The 22,807-nt window shown below is 41.3% G+C and overlaps 1 protein-coding gene across 1 annotated transcript in view; it reads left to right on the top strand.

The window, feature by feature from the left end:
* The window catches only part of ST8SIA6 (ST8 alpha-N-acetyl-neuraminide alpha-2,8-sialyltransferase 6), a 46,903-nt gene extending 28,563 nt beyond the window's left edge, over nucleotides 1-18,340 (top strand). Inside the window, exons 6-9 of the mRNA XM_040547992.1 lie at nucleotides 1,308-1,420; nucleotides 2,704-2,796; nucleotides 5,812-6,284; nucleotides 10,842-18,340. Of these exons, the coding sequence (XP_040403926.1) occupies nucleotides 1,308-1,420; nucleotides 2,704-2,796; nucleotides 5,812-6,280 (675 nt within the window). The 3' untranslated portion in view covers nucleotides 6,281-6,284; nucleotides 10,842-18,340. The remainder of the gene's footprint in view (nucleotides 1-1,307; nucleotides 1,421-2,703; nucleotides 2,797-5,811; nucleotides 6,285-10,841) is intronic.
* The last annotated feature ends 4,467 nt before the right edge of the window (nucleotides 18,341-22,807 follow it).

Genomic DNA, 22,807 nt, shown 5'->3' on the forward strand with positions numbered 1-22,807 from the left:
TACAGGCTCTGGAGACCAGACAAAGAGGGGCACAAAGATGTACTTAATTTCTCAATACCAGTGCATAGGAGCCCTCTTACCCCTCCTTGGGATTCTTGATTTGTGAGATGAGCCTTATGCTGCTCTGAATCACTAAAATCTTCATTGCAAAGGAGAAAGTTACAGTGGTTCCAAACTTACACTGAAGGAAAGAAAAGTGTAAGTTTTTTTTTTTTTTGTACATATATATATATAAATACATGCTAGGCCAGCCAGAGGTATCTGGCCTGTGTGTTCTCCTGGTGTCTTTTCAGAGCTGAACAAAGTATTTGAACATGTTGTTTTGTGATATATGGGTGGGCAGCATGACATCCGCCACTTTCCCCACTCTTTTTTCCTTGTTCGTAATGGTGCTCCTTCCTGCTTTTCTTTGAGCAAGCTGATGAGAAAATGAGGAAGGATAATGATTTCTGTAAGCAAGTTTTGACTCAGTTTTACAAGGAGGTTCGGTTTCTGCAGTTGAAGTAGCCCAGCTGTTGGCCTCTCTGTTGAATGCCAGTACTCCCACAGCAGGAGAGACTGAATGAGATGTACGAGATGTTTCTGAGACCCTGGGATAACAACCAACTATATTGTCAACTGAAACAGCCAACAAGTTTCATTAATTTGCTAGGTTGTGATCTGTGCTGGTTCACAAGTGGACGTACTTCGCTCCCATTCAGCTTGCCCACTGCAAGACAGCAACCTCTAAAAGAAGAGGAAGAGAGAAGGTGAACAGCCAGAGGCAGTAACTACTTCAGTTACCAGTCAGATTCACCATGAGCTAAGCCAGGACCCATGCTTATCCCTTGCAGCATCTTCAGGTTCCCTTACATTCATTATTTTACCTCCAATATAATTGAGCGATAACAAAGTAATGAGTATTTACAAAGTTATTTTCTATAAGCTGACACAGTCAGTGACCGTGTGACAACTCAGCCTGTTACAGTGCAAAGGAAAATGGGTGAGTTTAAACTATCTTCAGTAAGAGTTAGTTCTTTAGCTTGTCAAAAATTCAGTCCACTACTAGATATTTTTTCATTATGCAAATTTTAAATGTATTCATCCAATATTATTCTCTCAAAGCGCTGAAGACAGAAGTAACAGTTCTCAGTCTGTTGGGGCCTATTTTTGGCTCTTGGCTGTCCGTGCCAGGCAACAACGTCTGCTAAATGGTGAATGCTTTCACTGGGATTTACGGGATTAAACCTGCAAGGACAAATGACTGAAGATGCAAAGAAACAAAAGATTAATAAAGCATAACGGTGTGTCTTTTTATTTGTTTGTAGTCCCCTCCTCTCTCGGTTTATCCCTTCAAGAACTGTGCAGTGGTTGGAAATGGAGGCATTCTGAAAAATTCCAGCTGTGGAGCTGAAATCGATCGTTCTGACTTTGTGTTTAGGTAAGAGCTGCTTCATCTCACTGAAGAGTGTTGAACATTTCCACAAGCTTGGCAGGCTTGGAAGCATGCCAACGCCAGTTTGTATCAAGGAGGAAAGATCTTCTGCCTCTCAAAGGATACTCTTTCTGCTTTGTAGATTTCAGGACTCTGCTTCCTAAGTAAAGAGGGGACTATGTGGATAGATGTATAATCCATGATTATAAAGATACCTTGCCAGTGATGTGAAATTTCATTATCTGAGAATCTGAAATTTCTTTTCATTTAGCACCCTTAGGGAGAGAGAACTCTTTTTTTTTTTTATCAGGAGAAGAGAATGAAAAAAACCTGAAATTGAAACAAGAAAGACTGGTGTTAAATATCATGTTCACTTCTGCCCCTGGGTTTACAAAAGGTTTACTTAGTCTTAGGTTGTCTCACTAATGCAGTTATTTAACTGCCCCAGTATTGTCTCACCTTCTGTTATCAATCTAAAAAATTGGGCATCTAATTTAAGTATTTTTTTTTCAGTCCCTCTATAGAATGTGGTGAAAAATAGGCACATTCAGAGCATAATTTGACCCACTCTTTCAGTGCAAGTCGTGGATTGTTGTTTCTGCAAGTAAGGAGATTAACCAAGTGAAGTTTCATCACTCAGTGATGTCCGATCACACGGTCTCCTGGATATTGTTTATCTTCCTGTCTTTGAGTAATATATGGGCTTTTCAAATAATAAAAAAGTATTTCTAATTAGATAACTGATTTTAATACAAATGGGAATTCTGCATCCTAAGATACTAAACCTAAATACCTGGCTTTAAAAAAATACCTTCTTTACCTTATAACAGAAACCACTGTTTCTGCAGTTGGGTGAGTTACGCTATTGTTGTCTGATGAAAGAGCCATCAGCGTTGCTGTGCCAGCTGAGGGATTGGTATCAATCTTTTTAAACAGGAAATAATAGAAGACTTTTCAGATGAAATGCATTGTTTAGGCAAGAAGTGCAATATTTTCTAGCAGCTAACATAGGGCATTCACAGACTGGCTCCTTATGGGATTTTAACTTTGCCTCTGATTTGTGAGATGATTTATGAAAATGAGCTCTCTGTGCCCTATTTTAACCATCTGTACAGTAGATTAAATATTTTTACCAGAAGTGCTCTAAGCCTTATTTAATATTTGTAAAGTGCTTAGAGATCCCTGAGAGCTGACATGAAAGTGTCATCGGACAAGAGAGGAATTTGCAAGTAACTACTGCAAAGCATTTCTGGTGGGCATCTGTTTAAATAAGTGTTTCTCGATTTCAGGTGTAACCTCCCTCCAACTACAGGAAGCATTAGCAAAGATGTTGGCAATAAAACAAACCTTGTGACTGTTAATCCAAGTATCATAGCTCAGAAGTAAGTAATACTGTAATTCTGATTCCGTGCAATATCGTATAATTGTTTGACATGATTTAGTTTTTGTTAAAAATCCATTGGGATACCATCACAGAGAGCAGTGCATACAGATTACCTCATTAATGAGTTTTAGTTCTCATGTAAAATATGCACCATTCTAAATGGAAATCTGTTAAACCTGGCCTTTTGTAGCAGAAAGGAGTCAGCAATACCCAGCTTTGCAAGGTTTTTGATTGGCATCAATCTATACTTTATGACAGAGTAAAACTGATGATTGCAAGCCTGAGCCTCTTCCTTCTCCCCCCTCCCCACCAAGGCTCTCATGACCCCCAGCATAAGAAAGGAACTGTAATCATAAATCAGGAGAGCTTGGAAATGTGTGTCCAACTCTATCAGTTGTACTGTAAACACATTACTAGTTAATGTTCTAAGGGGCTGTTCTGATTAAGGATGTTTCCTAAACAGAGGCCCAATTTCTCTAATCTGTTTTCTCTCTCTCTCTCTCTCTTTTTTTTTTTTTTGTATAAAAGCTGGTCACACCTTTTTTTTCTCAGAAATTTTTTTTTTTTTACTTCCTTGATGAAAAAAAAAAAAACACTAATAAGACCAGGCTGACTAATCTGGCATCTTCAGCAGTCTGGAGCTGCAGCTTATCTATGAAAAGGACTGCTGTGGCATGTTATTTACTCCTTACTGATCTTACTTTATCTTATTTTCTGTGATATCTGTATTTGGCAAGTAGACAACATCAGGCAAAGCTTTGTTTTTTTTCTTAAAAACCAGAAGGAAAGGTACAGTAAGCATAGTAAGCATAGAAATGACAGGCATTTGTCATTGATTCAGGACAGAACTTGATTTTTTGGAATGAGTACTAACTGCTTTGATGCTTACCCAAAGCAAAATTTAAATTTAAATGAAGATGAATTTCTGCTTCCCATATAATGGATATAGCTCATTGATGTTATTGGGCGTGCACAAGAATATGAGAAAGGAAAACTTAGTCCAGTGACTTAGCTTCACTGGTGACTGCTGGCATGATGCATGATTTCTCTGGGCTTGATCATAGTGCCCTGCCACAACTACACTCATTTTTAGCCAAATTAAACCACGCCAGAACTGATAGCACTTACACTGAAAGTAATAGGAATTAAACCTGTTTGAGGATGAAATGTGATTATGGGAAGACTTTAGGATTTGTAAAGAATAATTATTTAAATATTCAGAGAAGACTGTAGATGCTTTCGAAGGAGAAGAGGAAAGGGAAGTAACTTGGTACCATTCAGCAGAGCTAAGTTTGTTTGCTCATTTAAAAGACCTGTTCTGACTTTACTCACTTTAATTTCTAATACTGTGTTTGGGTACTGGGTTAATCTGATGTTACTACTGTTAAGGTAATCACCTCATGAATTGTGTCTGCTGGGGTATATGATGCAGACAGACTCTCGGCGGAAAGAAGCACAATTCTTACGTGTCCTAACGGAGCTGGGCTGTGCTGCACCTTACCATAGCAGAGCTTGAAGGGAAAGCAAGACAAGACTGAGTTGTTCAGGCTTTTAGCTAAGCCGGAAGAACAGACGATTTTGTCCTGAAGGCCTTTTATGCATTTTACACTGAGTAGAAGCAAAGATGATTCTGGTAGTAAAGGGCAGAAGTTTACCTTCTGGCCACTTTTCCTAGCCATAGGACTTCCTGGCCATAGCTCAGGACTTGCTTGCTGGCTTTCTCTCTGTGACTCTTGGATGCACAGGGCCCCTGGTTCAACAGGGGGAGCTGAGAGTCTCTCATTCATTCTGTTTCAGAGTCTGGTGGTAATGGCACTTTTCTGGGAAGCAGAAGCTGTAAGTTTAAATCCCTTCAGACTGAGAGGGGGTGTATCACTCCTTGCATGAGTTCAGTTGTGCGAGAGGCACCTGATAACTACTCCAGCAGGGAGAGTTTTGAATGGAAATGGCAGTGGCTGCTGTCCTCTGTCTTGAAGTGCTGCATGAGAAGAGGGTTTGAACCTGCTCAAGTTGCAAAGAGAAATGAAACCAGGTTTTCCATTTTCTGCTGGAGCCATTTGTGGTTCTGGTAGCCAAAAAAAAGGTGAAAGCACACTGCTCAGGTGATCAACTACCAACAAAAGATGACTCAGTGCCTTGAATCCCAAGGGGGGTGCAAACGCCATATGTTCAGGTCATTCAGACAGCTAAGATCTACAAAGGAAATGAATTGAGAGACACCCTTGTGGGTTGTATCACTTTGTAAAGTTTGCTATTCAATATTTGGGAACACTGCATTATCCAATGGCGAGAAATAAGTTTATTCTCTGGCTGTTGGGGAACTGAAGCAACTGAGTATAAATCCTATTCATTTACGAAGTTTGACCTCTAAGTCTTTACAGAACCCCATGTGTGTTCCCTTTGTTGGCAAAGGAGACAAATAGACATGCCTATATTTTCAGCTATTTTAAAAGCATATCAAAAGCAGCTAAGACCCTGCAAAACTTGAGCACACACTAACCTTTAATGCTCCAAGACTGTTTACATGCATAACTGTATTTCCACAAAGGGCAGATGTCCAGGATTTGAAGAGGGGTTATTTTATGCATGTTGATGGCAGAAACATTTTTCACAAATACATGCAGTAGATACCATAGTGCCTGTATTCTTACACAGAGAAAGTATAAATACAATTTCTTTTTTCCATTCTCCTTTGAAATTTCTTGAATAAATCATTTCCGTAAACAGGTCCTGGTCACATTAACAGTAAATTTGATTTTCTCCAGTAACTCCTGTGTTGCCAAATCAATCCTATGAAATGCAGTCTTATTATACAATAAAGCCAGATTTTCATAACAGCACGTATGACGACATCTAACAGGTTGGTATAAATCTGCAGTGTAGACAGGCTGAACTGGTGCAGCAGAGTTCACAGCTCGTATATGCAAGTACAGTTGTACAGTCTTGGTCTGTAATGTATTTATGGCAGTAGTACATTCCATTCACTCTTTTCCTAAAACGTTGTACTTGGCAGATACAACAAACTAAACGAAAAGAAGACAGAATTTGTGGAGAACATCGCAGTCTATGGAGATGCTTTCCTCTTATTACCAGCCTTTTCCTTCAGAAGCAACACAGCCACTTCTTTTAAAGTCTATCACACTCTGCAAGAGTTCAAAGCAACCCAAAGGGCAATATTTTTTCACCCCACCTATCTGAAAAGTCTTGCCCAGTTCTGGAGAACTAAGGGTGTGAAAGCCTATCGTTTGTCATCTGGTTTTATGATCACTAGTGCTGCTGTTGAGCTGTGTGAGAATGTGAAGCTTTATGGCTTCTGGCCTTTCTCAAAATCCACAGAGAAGATGCCAATCAGCCACCACTATTATGACAACCAGCTGCCTAAACCAGGTTTCCATGCAATGCCCAAAGAATACAACCAGATCCTTCAGCTTCATGGCAAAGGCATTTTGAAGTTGCAGTTTGGTAAATGTGAATCAGACTAAAAAGGTAGGTCACATTCTTACCACATAAAATGTCCTTATTTAAGTACTGTGTCAAAGGAAAACTTGTTTTGCAAACAGTTTGGGTCTATTCTTCCTTAAAGACACCTTACAGTCATCAATGGATGCTGTGTTCATAAATAAGAGGAAGATTGGAGTTTTCTGAATAAATATAATGTATTGCAGAGTTGAGAAATGCTTCCTAATAGTGAACTTTAGATTATGGGCATAACTAAATACATATTATCACCACAATTCACAGTCAATCAGTAGTGTCTCCTCTTGTCAGATATATGTCTCTACCAGCCTGTGTTTGGTTTGGTATCAGTGAACCAGCCTCCGTTGCGAATCGCTTTATTTAAGGCAGTCACACACGATACAAGAGAAGATGCCTAATCCAGACACAGCCTTTCCGGGTGTCTACAAAGGCCAAAGTAAGGATTACGATGAAGGAGTAGCATGCATATGCACTTTGGTTCCCTCTTGTTAGGGAAGGAGATGTTGAGAGCAGTATGCTGTCAGCCCTGGGCTGCAGAACAGCTTGTGGACAGCAGCGAAGAGGCTGCCATGCGCTGTAGCAGATCTTGCTGAGCATTTTACCTCCAGGCAGCTCCGAATCTGGGAGTTACAAATGTAGGGTGAAGTGTCATTCCCTCACTGTTCTTTCTAACGGTCCCATCCCCCTTGGACCTCTACCTTCTGTGTATTGCCTTAAAGAAATGCCGCACACAGTCTGGCCCCTGACCTTGAGCCAATTTCCTGCATACAGATTACAGATGACTTTGAAAAGATTTGTCTGCATGTTTTCAATCTTAATTTGCCCTGTTGATAAAATAAGACCCATTTGTACAGATACTTAGAATAGAACATAGAATCTCCCAATTTGGAAGGGACCCAAAAGGATCACTGAGTCCTACTCCCGGGTCCACACAGGAAGGACCACCCAAAAACCGGACCATATGTCTGAGAGCGTTGTCCAAACACTTCTTGAACTCTGGCAGGTGTCGGGCTGTGACCACTTCCCTGGGCAGCCAGTGCCCGTACTTCTTCACCTTCTTAGCTAACTGAGAAATTCCCCAGCTTAGAATGCTGGTGTCAGATTTGCCTTCCATACAACCAAGGTTTTTTTTTTAACTTCAATTTTTTTTTTAACTTGAACCCAAGTTGGTATAGCAGGAAGTAAACTGTATAGGCGAACTACCGCTGTATGCTATATGTTTTATTTGGAGTGATGTAACCTTATGACTGTATTTCTAATTAAATAAATTAAAATAGCATCAGATTTCTTAAGCCAGAAATTTTAAGTTCGAAAGCTAAGGGCTTTCTTCTGACTAGCTTATGAAATGTATTTTAAGTTACCCTTTGGTGCTCTTTAGAAAACACGCTGTCAAAGATGCATTCACAGTTGGTTCATACTCAGAGGCTGCTAAGTGTTAAACTAACAGATAGCTAATACCAAGAAGGCACAATCTTATTCAGTTTCAGTTTCTTCAAAGAAATAGAAAAATAAACTGCTTTCATGTATTATTAGCATAATATAAAGCAGGCTAAAAGGGACCTAGAAGCTGTCTAGTGAATCCGTTCTCATTTGTAGTCCATGGCAGGAGGTTACCTAAAACGAGGTGTGTATGATTCTGTGATGTGTTTGCAGTTTCATGCTGCTAAGGTAAGCTTTTTCATTAGTAAAAAGTTGCAGCCTTATGTAGTTTAAGAAATACATAATGTATTTTTCGTAGTGGCCAAGCTGTTTACATTCCTGCATTGTATTTATTCTTCCTACAGTATAAATCGCTGGAGACATACCATGTAATTTTAATTGTAGTAACTACACCAGCTAAGAAAATGGAAGGCAGCTCCTTATGAATTTTTCATCTAGAGAGAAGCAGATAGCAGCCACAAAAATGTTTAAGCATCTGTATAGGTTAATTAAATGCTGTCCACGCTTTGCAGGCTGAAAATGACTTCTGCGGCCAAATTTATGAAATAAACTGTAAAGAAAAAAGCAACCAGGAGGATAAGTGGTACTGCCCTAATTTTTATCTCCACTACGTTAATCACTTCTATTTACAAAGAGAAAAGTTAGTCCGTAAAAAAAATAGAAATTAAATGCTTTCAGTGTGATTTACCATTCTGCTGCTATTATCAACTATTAGAGATAATTGAAATTCTATAATGAGTATATTTTGCCAGAGATGACCTTTTCTAAAAACTGAACAATCTCATTTCTCTTTTCAATTTCCCTTTAATGTTCTTCTCCCTGCTCCCCACTCTTCCCTGTTAGTGGGTAGCTGAAGGTTCCCTATATCGCCGGGTGTCCCCAAAAGTCTCAGGCAGAATTTCCCTCACACATTCCTGGAGCACAAGTCTGCTGCTCTAAACAAGAAGTGAATGAAGCTGCTGTGCTGCAAGCAGGGAGCAGGTGCCGGAACACTACCGGGAGAGCAGAGCATACCTGCATCCCAATGAACCATTTCAGCCCTGTCGCTCCTAAACACCATCCTTGCCATTGCAGAGGTGAACTTTGCTTGTTGGGTAGAGGGGATTGTCAGGCACCAGAGTCCCGTAGAACTGGTTCTGACCATTGTGGAAACTCCGTCAGCCTTAATATCCACTCCTGCACCATTATGATTATGCTCAACAGATATGCCCGTCTTCACTAAAGCAGATGCCTACCTATCACACATGGTAAGATGGGAAAGGAAGACATCAGCAAAATCTTGAAATGTAATTAAAATAATGAACTTGATTATTTTGTATTAAATTATAAAATCATTTTTGCTATGGCCCTGCAGCTGAAGGAAGTCTTGTTTGTTCACTGCTTTAACCTGATAAGCCTAAAGGGTGTGTTATTAGCTTCAAGTAAACATAGGCTCAAGGAGGGGAGTTGGCCTGATTCCTATTTAAAAATAGAGAGAAAAATCTGATTAGAAAAATTGTGAGATGATAAATTAATCAGACGGGCAAAAACCTGATTGCTCAGAAGCCTGGTTAAAATGCAAATAATGTCTGACCAAGGAACCATCAGTTTTTCTGCATGCTAGAAAGAGACAGCAGGGAAGAAGAGTATGTGTTGCTTTGACATACTGCACAGCAGCATTAAGCAGCTGCTCAGAGGAGTCAATCAACAGAAAAAAAAAACCACCACAGCAAGTAAGAATGAAACCGAGACTCCCGGAGCCTGGGGAAGAGAACGGTGCTCAATCGTCCAAGCAGAAGGCACTGAAGGAGGAGAGGTTGAGCAGAGAGGAGCTGGAGGTTAGAGTAAGAACTGCTGAGTGAGTGCATGTTACCTGGAAAGTAAAAATTGGCTCTAGGCTTTTCCATTCCAAGCAGATGATTAAAAGCCATCTATTTTTGACAGAGGGAGAAGCAGTGCAGCCTTCCAGCCCAGGTGGAGCTGCCTGGGCAGCATCAAGTAGAGCAGGGGGCTGCTGCCTCTTCACTTTCTCGTGATTCTCTTCTCATCAAAGAGAGTCGTGTTGTTCCAAACTGCCAGCATGTGATGTATTTTTTAATACTGAAAGCTGCTGGAAATCCAAATAAGTTATAAATACTACTATAAATAACCTATTTATAAATATAATTTGTTATAAATAACCTATTTACAATAGTAGGATACCAACATGAGCTTAAATTCTACTGGAATTCTTTTATCCTTGTGGTGTCTCAGCGTAGCTGGAGAAATACGAGCTACATCACAATTTACTTTTAATTACCTCGAGAAAAATGATACCACATTTTGAAAATAAGGACCCCTCTGGATTCCTGTCAGGCAGCCGAATTTCAGCCTATCCTTGACCTGGGAAAATACTATCCAGCATGAAATTATTAGATGCGTGCAATGGTGAAACAAAGATCTTCTGCTTTAGTAGCCATGCGGTATAGCTTTTAAGTACACCCTTTGCTCATGTGTTCAGCCACTGAGCTAAGTTTAAGTGTTAAGAATAATGTCAGCGATGAAACCAGTGGAGATAAGTTGCTTCTATTTAGTTAAAACCCACCAGAATAGAAAAATTTAGATTAAATCAGATTAGAATTTAAATTAGGTTTTAAATCGAATGAAAAAAAATATCTTTACAGATTTATGAGGGTTTTGTTTTGTTTTTCCACAGCAGAACTAGCCTGTTGAAGAAACAGAATAATTTCATTCTCTAGCTATTGCAAAATATGATTAAAATAATTTAATTCACCCGTATTCAGATTTGCAGTGGATGTGTTTATGCCCAGCCTTGTTCAGCTTAGGAAGGCTGAAGAGGGTGGTGCAGGTAGGGTAAATGGGAGCAGTTCTGGGGGTTTTAAAGTGAAGCAGTCCTCCTTTACAAGGAGCAGATGCTCAGGTTAGATCAGGCACTAAGAGTCCAGCTTACCCAGGAGAATTTTGTGAGCCTGTAGGACTGTATAATAAATGTCACCGACTTCCAGTTTGAAATAAGGCAGAAAAAGCACATGCAGAAGGTGAAATGCATACACAGAGGACCAAACTATTGGCTGATTTGGAATATAACAAGCGGTTTTCCTACTGTACAAGTAATATCAGTAACATGTTTTATTGTTTTAATTCCAGGGTGATGATGCTAAGGAGACAATTTGTGTATCTCAGCAGCTTGGTGTTGGATTTGATCCGATGTGATTTCGTGAGCATTAAACTGCATTATTACAATAGAGAAATATTTTACACTTGGGGAGAAAAGAAAGTGATTTTTCACACGCTGACTGCTACATTTCTGAATCTCGAGTAATCTTTTTTTTTAATACAAAATAGCATTTGTCTGGTAAATTATGGAACTCCTTACTATTGTTTTAATTGTAGCAAAGCACAAGCTCAGGATGGTGGCAATGTGACATTCATCATGTTTTGCTTCTTAAAGCATTACTAAAATATTTTGATGTAAGATCTGCGATTTTGTTACTATCCCATAATACAGGCAACAGTCTCTGTATGGTAGCTCCGTGAGTTGGCAGTGAACACTTCCAATTAAGAACTGGATCCTGTAACGGCTAGCATTTGTCTACATGAGAAAGGTGATGAGAAGAGCAATGGTGGAGTACTTAATTCAGAGCTAAGTCATCCTTAGTTTGTCCCTGGGTGCACAAATGAAAAAAGTTCCTCAGGTTAGAGATAGTAAAGTAGTTTATGTGCTTTAATTTTGTGGCCAATAGATAATGCTGTGGATTTAATGGGATCGCTCATGTGAATGATGTTAATTTTGTGAACAACTGTGTGAAGGACCAGAGATGTGTAATTATTTTCAAACCCCTTTTCCTGCTCCTGTTCCTGTCTAAGGTCCAGCTCAGCTCCAAATGAGGACAATAAACCAGGTTTCATGCTGCAGTCCCCAGAGTCCTGGTAGGGCATGACTTTGCACACGTTCCTGCAATCCCAGATCTATATCTCTGCTGACACACGAGATGGACCATTCACTAGAAAAATGATCTGTACCAGCCCTAGCAGTTTTTCTGTTTTTTTTTTTTTTTCCACCTAGCATAACACCTTTCTCTATGTGACCACAGATAAAGAAACTGCATCGAGCATTATTAGAAGAATATTCCCTTTAGAGTCAACTCTCGTACCAGGCCATATAAGAAAGAAAATTACAGTTACTTAATTCAAACCCCATGCAGTTCTTGTGCTTGAAGTTTCTATACGGTCCAGTGGAGCAACATCCTGCAAAAAACAAAAGTGAAATAAAGAACCACATTAACATTTATGGGCGCTACAACAAGCAGTTGTTCCCCTAGCTGTAGCAGCTTGTATATTTCTGCTTATATTTTTTACTGTGGTGAAAAAAAAAAAAAAGAAAAAAAAGTGGTAACCTGTTTCTGTTACAAGAAGAGTTTCAGTGGTTTTTTTGAGACTCAATGATCAGTTCAAAGATAAAGTGTCCTTCTTATCCTTTCACAGTCAGATACTGTCAGGTATTTTCTTTACTAAAACTCATTTTACCACAGTAGCACTAAATCCCCAGTCAACTGATAGTTTACAGAGCATTCAATTTTCCACTCATTGAGGATTATTTATGCCCCCCCCCCCAAAAAAAAAACAACAAACCACAACTGCTTAAATGTATTGAACCTTATAAAAGACATTTTTAGGCTGATACCTTATAAGAGCATTTCTATATTGATGTAATATTTGAAAGTTTACCTTGCAGCAGTTTTATAATCACAGAAATAATCCTAAAAATGTTAGAATCAATCGTTATCGTTCCCGTTCTGTTAGCTGAGAAATATTCAGCATTTTGAGCCATTTCCAAATAATGATATCAGAATCTAATAGCACCCCACTAATACACAAGTGGACCTCTGAATATCAGTAGGGCTTTTACCAGAAACAAAGATGTCATAATTGAGCCGCTGGTACAGCTGTGTTACCAGCTGGTGACTGAAAAAGGCGAGCACAAGGGTTTGATTCATTGTGATCTGTTACTGTTCCAGCGCCACACGTCCACATTTTGTCCTCACTAGCAGTGAAATTTGTGCCAGTTTCTGGCCACGGGCATCTGTCACTTGTGCAGAGAGCTGGCTGCTGTAAGACCTCGCATCCACGTTACAAGTGTGGTGGATGATTGCCTACTGCAAGACCCCAATTAAGAGATAAAGGACAAATTTGCTCCATCCAAATTTGCTCCAAGACAAAATCTGGACAAGACAAATAAAAGACCAGTTTTCTCCAAGAACTTTTCTTTGCTGTAAATCACTCGTGTGGACTGTACCTGAGCGTTGGTAACTGGAAGGTGTGCAAAGTGATGTACTTCGTGTGATGCAAATAGCCTTGGTTGAGAGCCACCTCATATTTCCTCCAGGAGTCAAAGACGTACCTGTGTTCAGGCAAGGACTGTAACTTACCCCCACGTAGTGCAGAGCAATGAGATGATCTTGGCTGTCTGTGTAGCTTTTCCTCCTTCTTGCTGAGTTCTGTTCAGCCTATGGATCATTATCTCAAAAGGCTCCACAGGTAATTTTTATTCATTCCCCTTATTTTCTTCCATCCTGGCTGGCTCCACCTTTGAGCTCAGTGCAGGGAGAGATCAGTGCCACATATGTAGCAGGATTTGGGATTGGACTGTCCCTATAAAGAGTTTTGGGGTTGAAACTACCGTTCTGTTTCGAGGCAAAAGAGTTTGCTAACACAGACGTACAGCTGGCCTCAGTCCTCGAAACTATTTCTTGCCACGTTTACCAGTGCAGACCTTGTGCCCAGGTAAGAGCTCCATTTCCTTTGAGATTTGCTGGTTGACACCTGTAGCTGCATGGCATGAAATTTTTAGGTAAGCTGTAAGAAGCACCTGTCAGAGCCTCTGTTTAGTCGTGTGGCAGTTGCAGCAGACCCCAGACCAGTCTTTATAGCCCTCGACTCTTCCTGTGCTTTGCATGGCAGTAGAAGCAGTACCCTACGTGGCAGGAGAGGGGCTGCAAGCCCACTCAGCCCTGTAGCCACCTCCCACTCACGCCTTTGGGTGAGCTACATGGTCTGACTTCCAAAAATTCAGACATCTTTTAGAGACTGAGACAGTCTCACATGGTATCTACAACAATTGCAAGTGTTTGTATGTGCTTAGAGGTGATGCATAGGTTATATCATTGAGTGCTCAGATTAAATTTGATGAACTACTCAGCATGACTAAAGTGCAAAGCCTGGTTTTGTGTAAGTAGAGAAGTGGAGAAGTGTGTTGGATAGCACCGTATTACCTTATGTCAGTGAATAAATGTGTGCTGTGTGCTCTGACACACCACAGAGCTGAAGTTACTGTGTGTCTGGGCTATTTCTGTGCAGCTATGTTATTTATAACACACGTATATTAGTAACTAGAAAGTTTATTGGAATATATTTTAAGAGTTGTAGCTGAAAAGAAGAAAACTGTTCTAGTTTCCTTGACAAAACAGGTCTAAACTGAAGGGTTTAATGGATCAGCACAAATGGGGGCAAAGTTCTGTAACACGGACAGATACTCTGACTTTTTAGTGCCTTCAGTGAAGTCTGAACTTGGCATTGACCTGAAGACCTGCTCCTTTATGCTCTCAGAGCTCTCAGCCATTTATGTGGATCACAAGACTGGCAAGAAATGTGTGGAGGGATTGTTAACCTTTCCTACCCTTTCCTGCAAATACTCTTAACTCCTCCTTAGTATAAAAACACAGTCTGTTAGACTTTAGATTAAGAAATTATCCTTAATGTAACTTTCTCAGGCCATGCTCCAGACGCGAAGCCATTATGTGATGCTGGTTGCATCCACTCCACATCACCGGAGCGCAGCTCTCGCGCTTGGATTTGTTGTCTCCGCTGCTGCCGTGTGCTTTGTGGCTGGTCCTGCTTCATTTGTGCACAGGCCAGGCGAGCTAATAGCAGCATTTCTGGGCGGCAGAGTGCAGTCAGATTAATCAAGACTTGCCGAATTACAGTCACTGTGGTAAAGGATGCTTTCTCTGACAGCTGAATAAATTATTTCTCATTTAGGGTACATCTGTGCCAGGTTAACGATGAGTAAATGGATTTGGTACCTGGCTGGGAATGTTTATGATGCTTTTGCAAGACCAAGCCAAGTGCGGTTTTGATTAAGGACTCTTGACCAGAGGTTAGGAAGGGCCTCTCAGCTCCCTCTGCTTCGTATGAGGAATAATCATTCCTCGGGTTTGTGGGCCTCCAGTGCTGTCACACGCTGTGGAGTGAATACAGAGATTAAATAGTTTTCTAAAGATAGAAGCACTGACAATGTGCTAATAGTTCCACTGCACCTTTGCAGGGGCTGACAGTGTCCTTGCACATGACTGGTTCACGGCATCCTTAGATTAAAGCCCGCTTGTCTGCTTTTGTTCCTTTTTCTCCTCCGAATCTTTACTGTTGCATTTTCCTGTAGGATCCGGCGCTGCCTGGAGTTAGTTACTGCTTTTCCCTCGGGGGGCGTTACGTGGTTCTGTTTGCTGTCTGTCACTGAGCCTCTATGGCTATGAATCAAACGCTGCTGTGCTTGCAGCATAGTAAAACACACTTAAGATGGCTTGGTTTACAGTCTCAGGGAAGGCAGCAATGTTCACACTGAGGTGCTAAATTCGGGCTGTAGCTCCACGGTGACTTCAGCTGTGAGGGCTGGCAATGGGGTCCAGCCCCCCTTCTCGTGCTCCAGCCCTTCCTTCGTGCTGTCTGTGATGCCTGTCTGCTCCCACACTGACCCGTTTGGCACACCGAGCCGGCACAAAGCTAACCTGGCGCCAGAAGGAGAAAATTGGCTCTTGCCAACAGAGCCAGGGGAATTCCAGTCACAGCAAAGGAGGGGTGAGACCAGGCAGGTGGCAATGTAGGGATGCAGCAATGCCCTTTTGGTATCTGATGGCTCTTGGATGGGCCCAGCTGTCCGCCGAAGCCTACGTCAAGCCGGGGGGGCGACACCTCTGGGGACCTTGGGGGCAGGAACAGCAGGGAGGCTGCTCTGCTGCTGCAGGGCTGGGGCCCATCTTTCCCCCAGGGACAGAGGGGGCTTAAGGGCTCTGGGTACCTGCACTTCTTGATTAGTGATATGGTTTAGTGGAGGACTTGTCAGTGTTAGGTCAGAGGTTGGTCTAGGTGATCCCGGAGGTCTCTTCCAACCTAGATGATTCCGTGATTGTTGCTGCTCTTTTCTGCCTTTCCCAATTCAGTCATTTTAATAAGCTGCCCACCATCAGTGGGTTCAGAAATGATAACCGTAAATGAAGACTTTGACTGGAAATACTGTTTCTCGCTTGGTAAGCTTGCATAAACTTGCACACAATTCAGCACACCTGGGCTTTCAGCCTCTGCTCAGCCCAGCATCTCATACAACATCTGCAGAGACCAGGGAGCTGTAGTACTTTGAAGCAGTAAAATTCTTACACGTGAGCTTGCTGGTTAAGTATATCTTAGCTGGAACTATTCACAGCCAGGTAATCCTTTATCTTGCAATATTCCAGCAGCCAGTCTCTCTCCTCTCTGGGTCTGCTCGCCCAGAGTAGTGGCAAAGGGGCATGTTATTACCACGTAAAGCCTGGCTCTCTTGGTTTCAGATTCTCTCATTTGAGGCAGGAAAATCCTCCTTCTCTGCATTTCTGGATAGCCAGAGTTTCACAGGCTGCTGTTCTCTTGGGATACTCTGAAGGAATCATTTGAGGCTTTCGGCTACAGGGCACAATGAGTGGGCAAATTTATTACTGCTAAGCTTTGTTCTGGATCTTCTTGAGGCTCATATTAAGTATTTCTTAATTGGCTCTAAATTATAATAATGTGTCAAGTAGAGCATGAGAAGATCTGCAGCATACCACTAAGCAGAGGAACTGGTATGGTTATTTGGCGGTCTCTGTTTGTAACATAACCTTTCAGAGCAACTTCCTGTCCCATGGACCCCATCACGAGGGAAATGAACTAAAATTATTGTGATGTATGAGAATTTACTGAACTAACATCCTTTTGTGGGTGAGAAATAACTGCCCTTCAGTGGCCAGTGTTGGCAAATACCGATTTAAGGATGAAAACACTCCGACTGTGTTTCTTAATTCAAATACTAGAACTGCTGGACCTTCTCATTCCTTGTTATATCCAAGAAGGAATGGCATCCTCGCGTTGCCTTCCAATAACTAGTCAAGCCTGTCTTTTGCTAAATTCTGAGGTAGCATCAGCAATACAGTGTGCCACATAAATTGCTGCACCTAGTGCTGTTTTGTCTTTTATTTCTTTCATCCTGCTTTTCTCCACAGCGGGAGACAGCTCAGAAAGCTGAGTAATGGAAGCATTTTCATGATCCCACCATTAATTCATGGTACTATGGCAAGAGGCTATCAGAATGAATAATGCTAATGGTTGGGATGGGATATTCTAGTGTAAGACAAGATTACGGGTTTCTAATTCCTCACCATTCACTTCAGTCCCCGACAAGAGGAGATCCTTCACAGCAAACCTGTGGTTCAGCAACCTGCTAGGTTTCTCAGCTCTTGGCTTAGCAGTGAGGTGATTCCCTAAAAATCCTCTTTCTGCTTCTTAGTGCATTTATTTTTAGTGCTTATGGTACAGAATCGTTCTTAGACTGTTGTGAAATTGAAGTGTAGTAGCTGAAATTTCTGCCTGTTTTATATGCACATTTTATATAGTAGCTTCAGATGTGTTCTTTATGTTAATATTCTTAATGTTCTTTTCTTCAGGTATTGAATTAAAACTATTTTAAAATATTAATTTTATTTTATTCTACCAGAGTAAGCTGCAGGGAAAGTTACATAATGCCACCTAAAATAACAGTGATACATCCCAAAGTCATTTTTGAGGGTATCTGACTGATTTCTAGAAGAGAATTTTTGGGACAGCTGCTTCTTGGATTTGCCTTTCTAAGGCAGAGCTAAGAGGCCACCTCTGCTGCTGGTTTAGGTCAAGAAATACAAGTAAGGAAACAGGTGAATGGAGAGGTTCTGCTTGGGACTTTTGCTAAGGGATGCCAAATGCATGTTTTCTTCTTTTCAGAGACTGTTCCTTGTGTCAAGATGTAATTTCACAAAGTTTCCCCAATAGCTCGTGCCCAGAGGTTTCACGGTCTCTCCAAAGGTGCATTGTGCTCACTTCTGGCCCAGTGCTCTCAACGCAGTTGTCCGAGCAGAGCTTTCCCGTCCCTGGAGCTGGTGTAGTTGTGTTCCACGGGCGCCAAACTCCGCATGAAGCTGCTCTGCAGCTGCTCTTTCCAAAAAGGTTCCCTCAAATTCTCTCAATGCTGAACTTATTTATGTTTTCAGATGTGAACTCGATGTTGTCTGTCCGCACATGAGTAGCACGTGTGCAGCCTACCATAGATGTGTCTGCGCAGGATTTAGGAGGAGGCAGGGAAAGCCCCTCAAACGTGTGTGTGCTTTTACTACAGAAAACCAAGATGAAGTTGTATTGTTGAGTCATCTGTTAGCTGATCCAATTTATACTTTGTTTTCATGTTTTAAGTGCCTAATGATTTTTTGTCGAGGAGGCAATGGTTTCTCTGTTACAATGCATACTTAGAATTCTGCACTTGTTACCTGTTCTGTAATAGAACATTTTTTTTTTGCAGTTTCTGTTTGGAAATAAAGACTTATTAGCCATAATTGTGATTTATTTTCTTGTTTAATTCCTGAGCCTTAGCAATTAAAAAGACATCTTCTGAGGCACAGCAGTGTAGACAATGCATTAGTCTGATTTCTCCACAGCAGTGTTAGCCACTGTCAGTACAAATATGAACAGTTCATTAAAAATGAACAGGGAAGAAAGCAAGCTGTGCTTGAAAACAGGTATGGGCTGTGCATTGGTGCCTCTATAAAGATATATACCTTAAATAATTCTTTCATGTCATTTCAATCTTTTCCTTTCCTGTATGGCAACACAGTTACCCATCTGCTGTTGTTAATTCTATTGACTTGAAATAATTGTATTTTTTATTTCAGCAAATGAAGAAAACTCAAACAAGAAAAAGAAGCAAACAAGAAACAAAACATGTTGCATTTTTTCTCTAAAAAGTAGCTATACATTTTGAAAAATATCTCTAAAAAGAACCAAGCAATTTGAAACATGATTAACTGAAAACGTTAAAACCAATCATGTGAAAGTTTTTCACAGACAATACTGACCATGAGTACATGTCTAGTAGACACATACCTGGTGGACCTCAAGGACACAGGACATAGGACACACACACAGATACTTGTAGTAAGTGCGCTTCAAACAGATGAATTTCAGAGAAAGAATTTCCTCTCATTGCATTTACTTCTCCCTTTAGGGCAAAAGAAGGCCATCTAGCTTCTGTGCTGCTTGCTGTGACTTCTCCAAATAGAAGCTGGCTGTCTCATCAAATCAGGGCAAATGTGTAAGTGCAGCTGTTTTGTGACGTGGAGTATTATCCTTTAGGGCCCTCTAGGGACTGAACTGCAATTGCTAATTTGTATTGAAGCCAGAAGAGAGGATGAGAACTGAAAGGTTTCGTTGGACCTCACAGACCATGAAGTGGCTTCTGCCCAACGATGAAGATCTGGGCAGTTGTCACCTCTCCCCTTCCCATAGAGTGTCAGTCTTTCAGAAACAAAGGGTTTCTTTTGTTTGCTATGCTAACAGCTGGAATTGCATATATGTGTGGTATAGATGCAAATGTGTCCTCATAAACTGAGCTGTTGCTGAAGCAGAAGTGCAACTTCTGCTGTGGAAGGAAAGTGTCTTAAAATGAGTGTAGCCATCTCAAACATTTAGCTGATGAGCAGCTAATTGGTGAAAGAGCAGCACTGTCTGGTGATCAGGATTGCTTGTCCAGGTACAGAATACGTGAGCAGTGCCCCAAACAAAGTATTGCCTCTTCCTCAACCCCTGCTTAGAAGGGAGCAGTCTGGAAAAGGCTGGCTGGGGAAGGTGAGGGTGGGAGGGATGTGGCTGTGCGTTGGAGTTTCCTTGTCAAACAGCTGTAGTGCCTCTGGATCATGGCAAGTAGAAACCATCCTCCTATGGAGAGACCCTCTCACATGAAGATGGCTCTTCTGCTATGGGAAACACGTGGTCACTGGTGGTAGAAGGACTTAAGGAATTTTTCTCCAAGCAGCAAGACTGGCAAAGACCAGGTTAGGTTTTTCTCCTCTCTCAAAATACTGCTAGGCAAAAAGTGTCATGTAAAGATGTTGCAACGTAAAGGCACTTATGTTCATTGGGGTGGTTGAGGAGAGGAGAATGGCTAAAATCTAGGCCACAAGATGAAAGTCATGGCAGTGGGCTAGCGGACCCGGGATCATGGCCACACCACAGCCAGCAGCTGCAAAAGTATGCATATGGCTGAGGAAGACCATCAGCATTTTAAAAAGAGAGGGGAGATCACCTCCTCCTGAAGGATCCTAGTATTCCCTTGTTTTGGTATCTGAATGTGCCTGGGTTTTGAGGTACATACAAGTTTTAGCTTCCTTCTTCCATCCTGTATGAAGTATCGGTGCCTCACTCTGTGGCCAGAGCCAGCTAATAGTGAATAGGAGTGGTGGGGTCCCACAGCCTGTGCGGACCTATAGAAGGAACCATCTGGTTAATGGAGAGGCCGTAATGAAAGCATTAGCTCTTAAGTATATAAATGCGGATGAAACTCTTTTATCATATAAGTGAAAAAGGAGAGAGACCAACAAGGACTGCATTTAAGTTGTTGCCTCTTTTCTGCAGCACAGGGAATCAAAGCTGAATTAGTTCAGAAGCTCACATCCCGCCACTGTCATTGGAGGAGGAAATGCTGGATGTGCTGGGAAAAAAAGATAAAAGTATTAGAAATGGAAAAACTTTCATCTTCTAAATTACTTTATTAGGCATTTTGAGAGACTTTAAGGGCAAAAATAATTTGGCTGAATTCTAAAAGCAGTGCTGCTTGTGTAAATCCAAACCTGCAGGGGCATTAGTTCTTTTTGTTTAGCTTTTTATCTCCTTTATAAGAAAGAAAATTGCTCTTATACTATGTATGAGCTTTAGCAGAGTAAAAACACGCAGTAATGGTCTGTCAACTCGAGCTGCCTCTCTGTAACTGATACTTCACCATGAACGCTATACATCATGCAAAAGCTTGCTGTGAGCCCAGAGGTGAACCCAGGGGTGGGCTGCAGCCCGGTGCTTTCTGTGCTTTCTCGTTGCGTGGGCCCAGCTTCTGCCTCAGGGCTCTTACCTGCTCCTGCCAAGCCTGGTCAGCAGCTGGGTGCCTAAGACTCCTTCCTAAGACTCCTTCTGCTTTCCAGAAAAGCAGAAATTGCAAATCTGAATCACCTGTAGGCAAGGAAGGAGTTGGGCTGGATGACACGCTGCCTTAGTAAATGTCCTAAAAGTGGATTGTGGTATAAAAGAGGACCAAAGGAGTCTTATCCTAGCTGGGTTTTAAATGAGCCAGTTCTAGTCTTCAAAAATACGGAGTTGTTACATTCTCAGGAATGGTTTCAAAGCTAGTTGCAGAAAAGGCAAAAATATTCTCTGAGGCATTGGAATAGAAGTACAAGAGATGAGATTTAATATCCTCTGGATATGCTCGTGCACAACACAATGTGGAGAAATGTGACAAAGGAAGGATGAAGGGTGTGTGATTATTAAGTGACACAGGCAATGACCTAAAATGAGAGATTATGCTACTCTGATATTAAATACGCTGTTCTTCAAATGCTAGTGTAGAATTACTTCATTTGAAAGAGCCAAACATGCTGAAGTCCTGGGTGGTGAGAGGGGGAGGTGGATCTAGCAGCCGTGACATGGGGCAGCTGGCTGCCTTTGGGCACCTCACCTGCTCAGTAAAGCTGAGTGAGGCAGTAGAAGCAAATAGGCTGAGGTTAATCTCACCAACTCAAGTGTCCAATTCAAAGTATGCTGACTTGTCTGCTAAGCTCTATGGTCCATAATGACTGGATGCTACTTCATAGACAGAGTATACACTTGATATACGAATTTCTACATCAGAAACACCTCACTTACCAGACGAGTCCCATCATTCCTGTCCTACCCTTTTCCTGTCTACACTGAATGTTTTTTAACAGTCTCTTAATTACAGATCCCTGAACTCTGTTGGCCCTGCTCACTGTGCTATAATGTGGATAATAATTTCTGGGATGAAATCTCTTTTTCTGAATATATTTAACATCTTTCATAAGAGTCTAAAATAGAAACTCTAAGAACATTAACTTAGAGCACTTTTCAAGTTCATCTTACTTGCAGTCCATTAAAGTGAAGTGACAATTGAGGTGTGACATGAAGTAATTATACTGATTGTGTTGTATGTGCTCTGCAGGAGCTGAGTGATTTGCTGAGGATATTAATTTCAAAAGCCAGACAGCAAGAGATCAGCTGAGATGAAAGATCACTGCAAAGTGACCTTAGACCAGGGGAAAGGAAAAAGAGGAGAGGAGAATGAGTCCCAGAGTGGGAGTGCAGTGCCTATAGTCTAGCAGCAGATGCATTTTGACACCAAACGTGGTCTTCGTGTGACTATGGTCAAACTCTGTGGAGAGAAGTGGAGCATAATTCCTCTGGTTTATTTTAGATGTCTACATTAGGGTGTGATAAATTATGCCCTAGACTCCACGATTTGTAAAGCTTGGGCATATTTTCTGCAGTTAGGTGCTCTCAGGGCCCACAGCGTTGGTGAAGTGCAGGTACAAGCCCAGACTGAGCTACCATCTGCCTTATCTGTACAAAGTCATGGGCTTATCTATGGCCCAATCATTACACCTGTGGCATCAGACTTCATGACCATGGAAACGGTAGCTAAGTAGCAGACTGTATAACATTACTTAAAGATAGCATACAATAAGATCAAGTTGATAAGGATTCTCTGAAAGATGTACCTTTTTCGATAACAAACATAGTGAACTTAATTTCCTTGATCTTTAAAACAATTTTCACAGTCATGAGAAGTTAATAAGAATGTAAAAGCTCTTTATGAAATGTTCATTGTTGAAATCAGTGTTGGATTTGTGCAGTTAAACTGTTGAGCAGCCCTCAATAGATATATTAAAAGTAGTTTAATCCCATTGTATGTTGGCTTTAGCTTAGTTCAGCAATCTAGCAGTGCAAGTAAAACTGCTTTT

The sequence above is a fragment of the Cygnus olor genome, chromosome 2 (assembly GCF_009769625.2).
Source record: "Cygnus olor isolate bCygOlo1 chromosome 2, bCygOlo1.pri.v2, whole genome shotgun sequence".
Lineage (NCBI taxonomy): Eukaryota > Metazoa > Chordata > Aves > Anseriformes > Anatidae > Cygnus > Cygnus olor.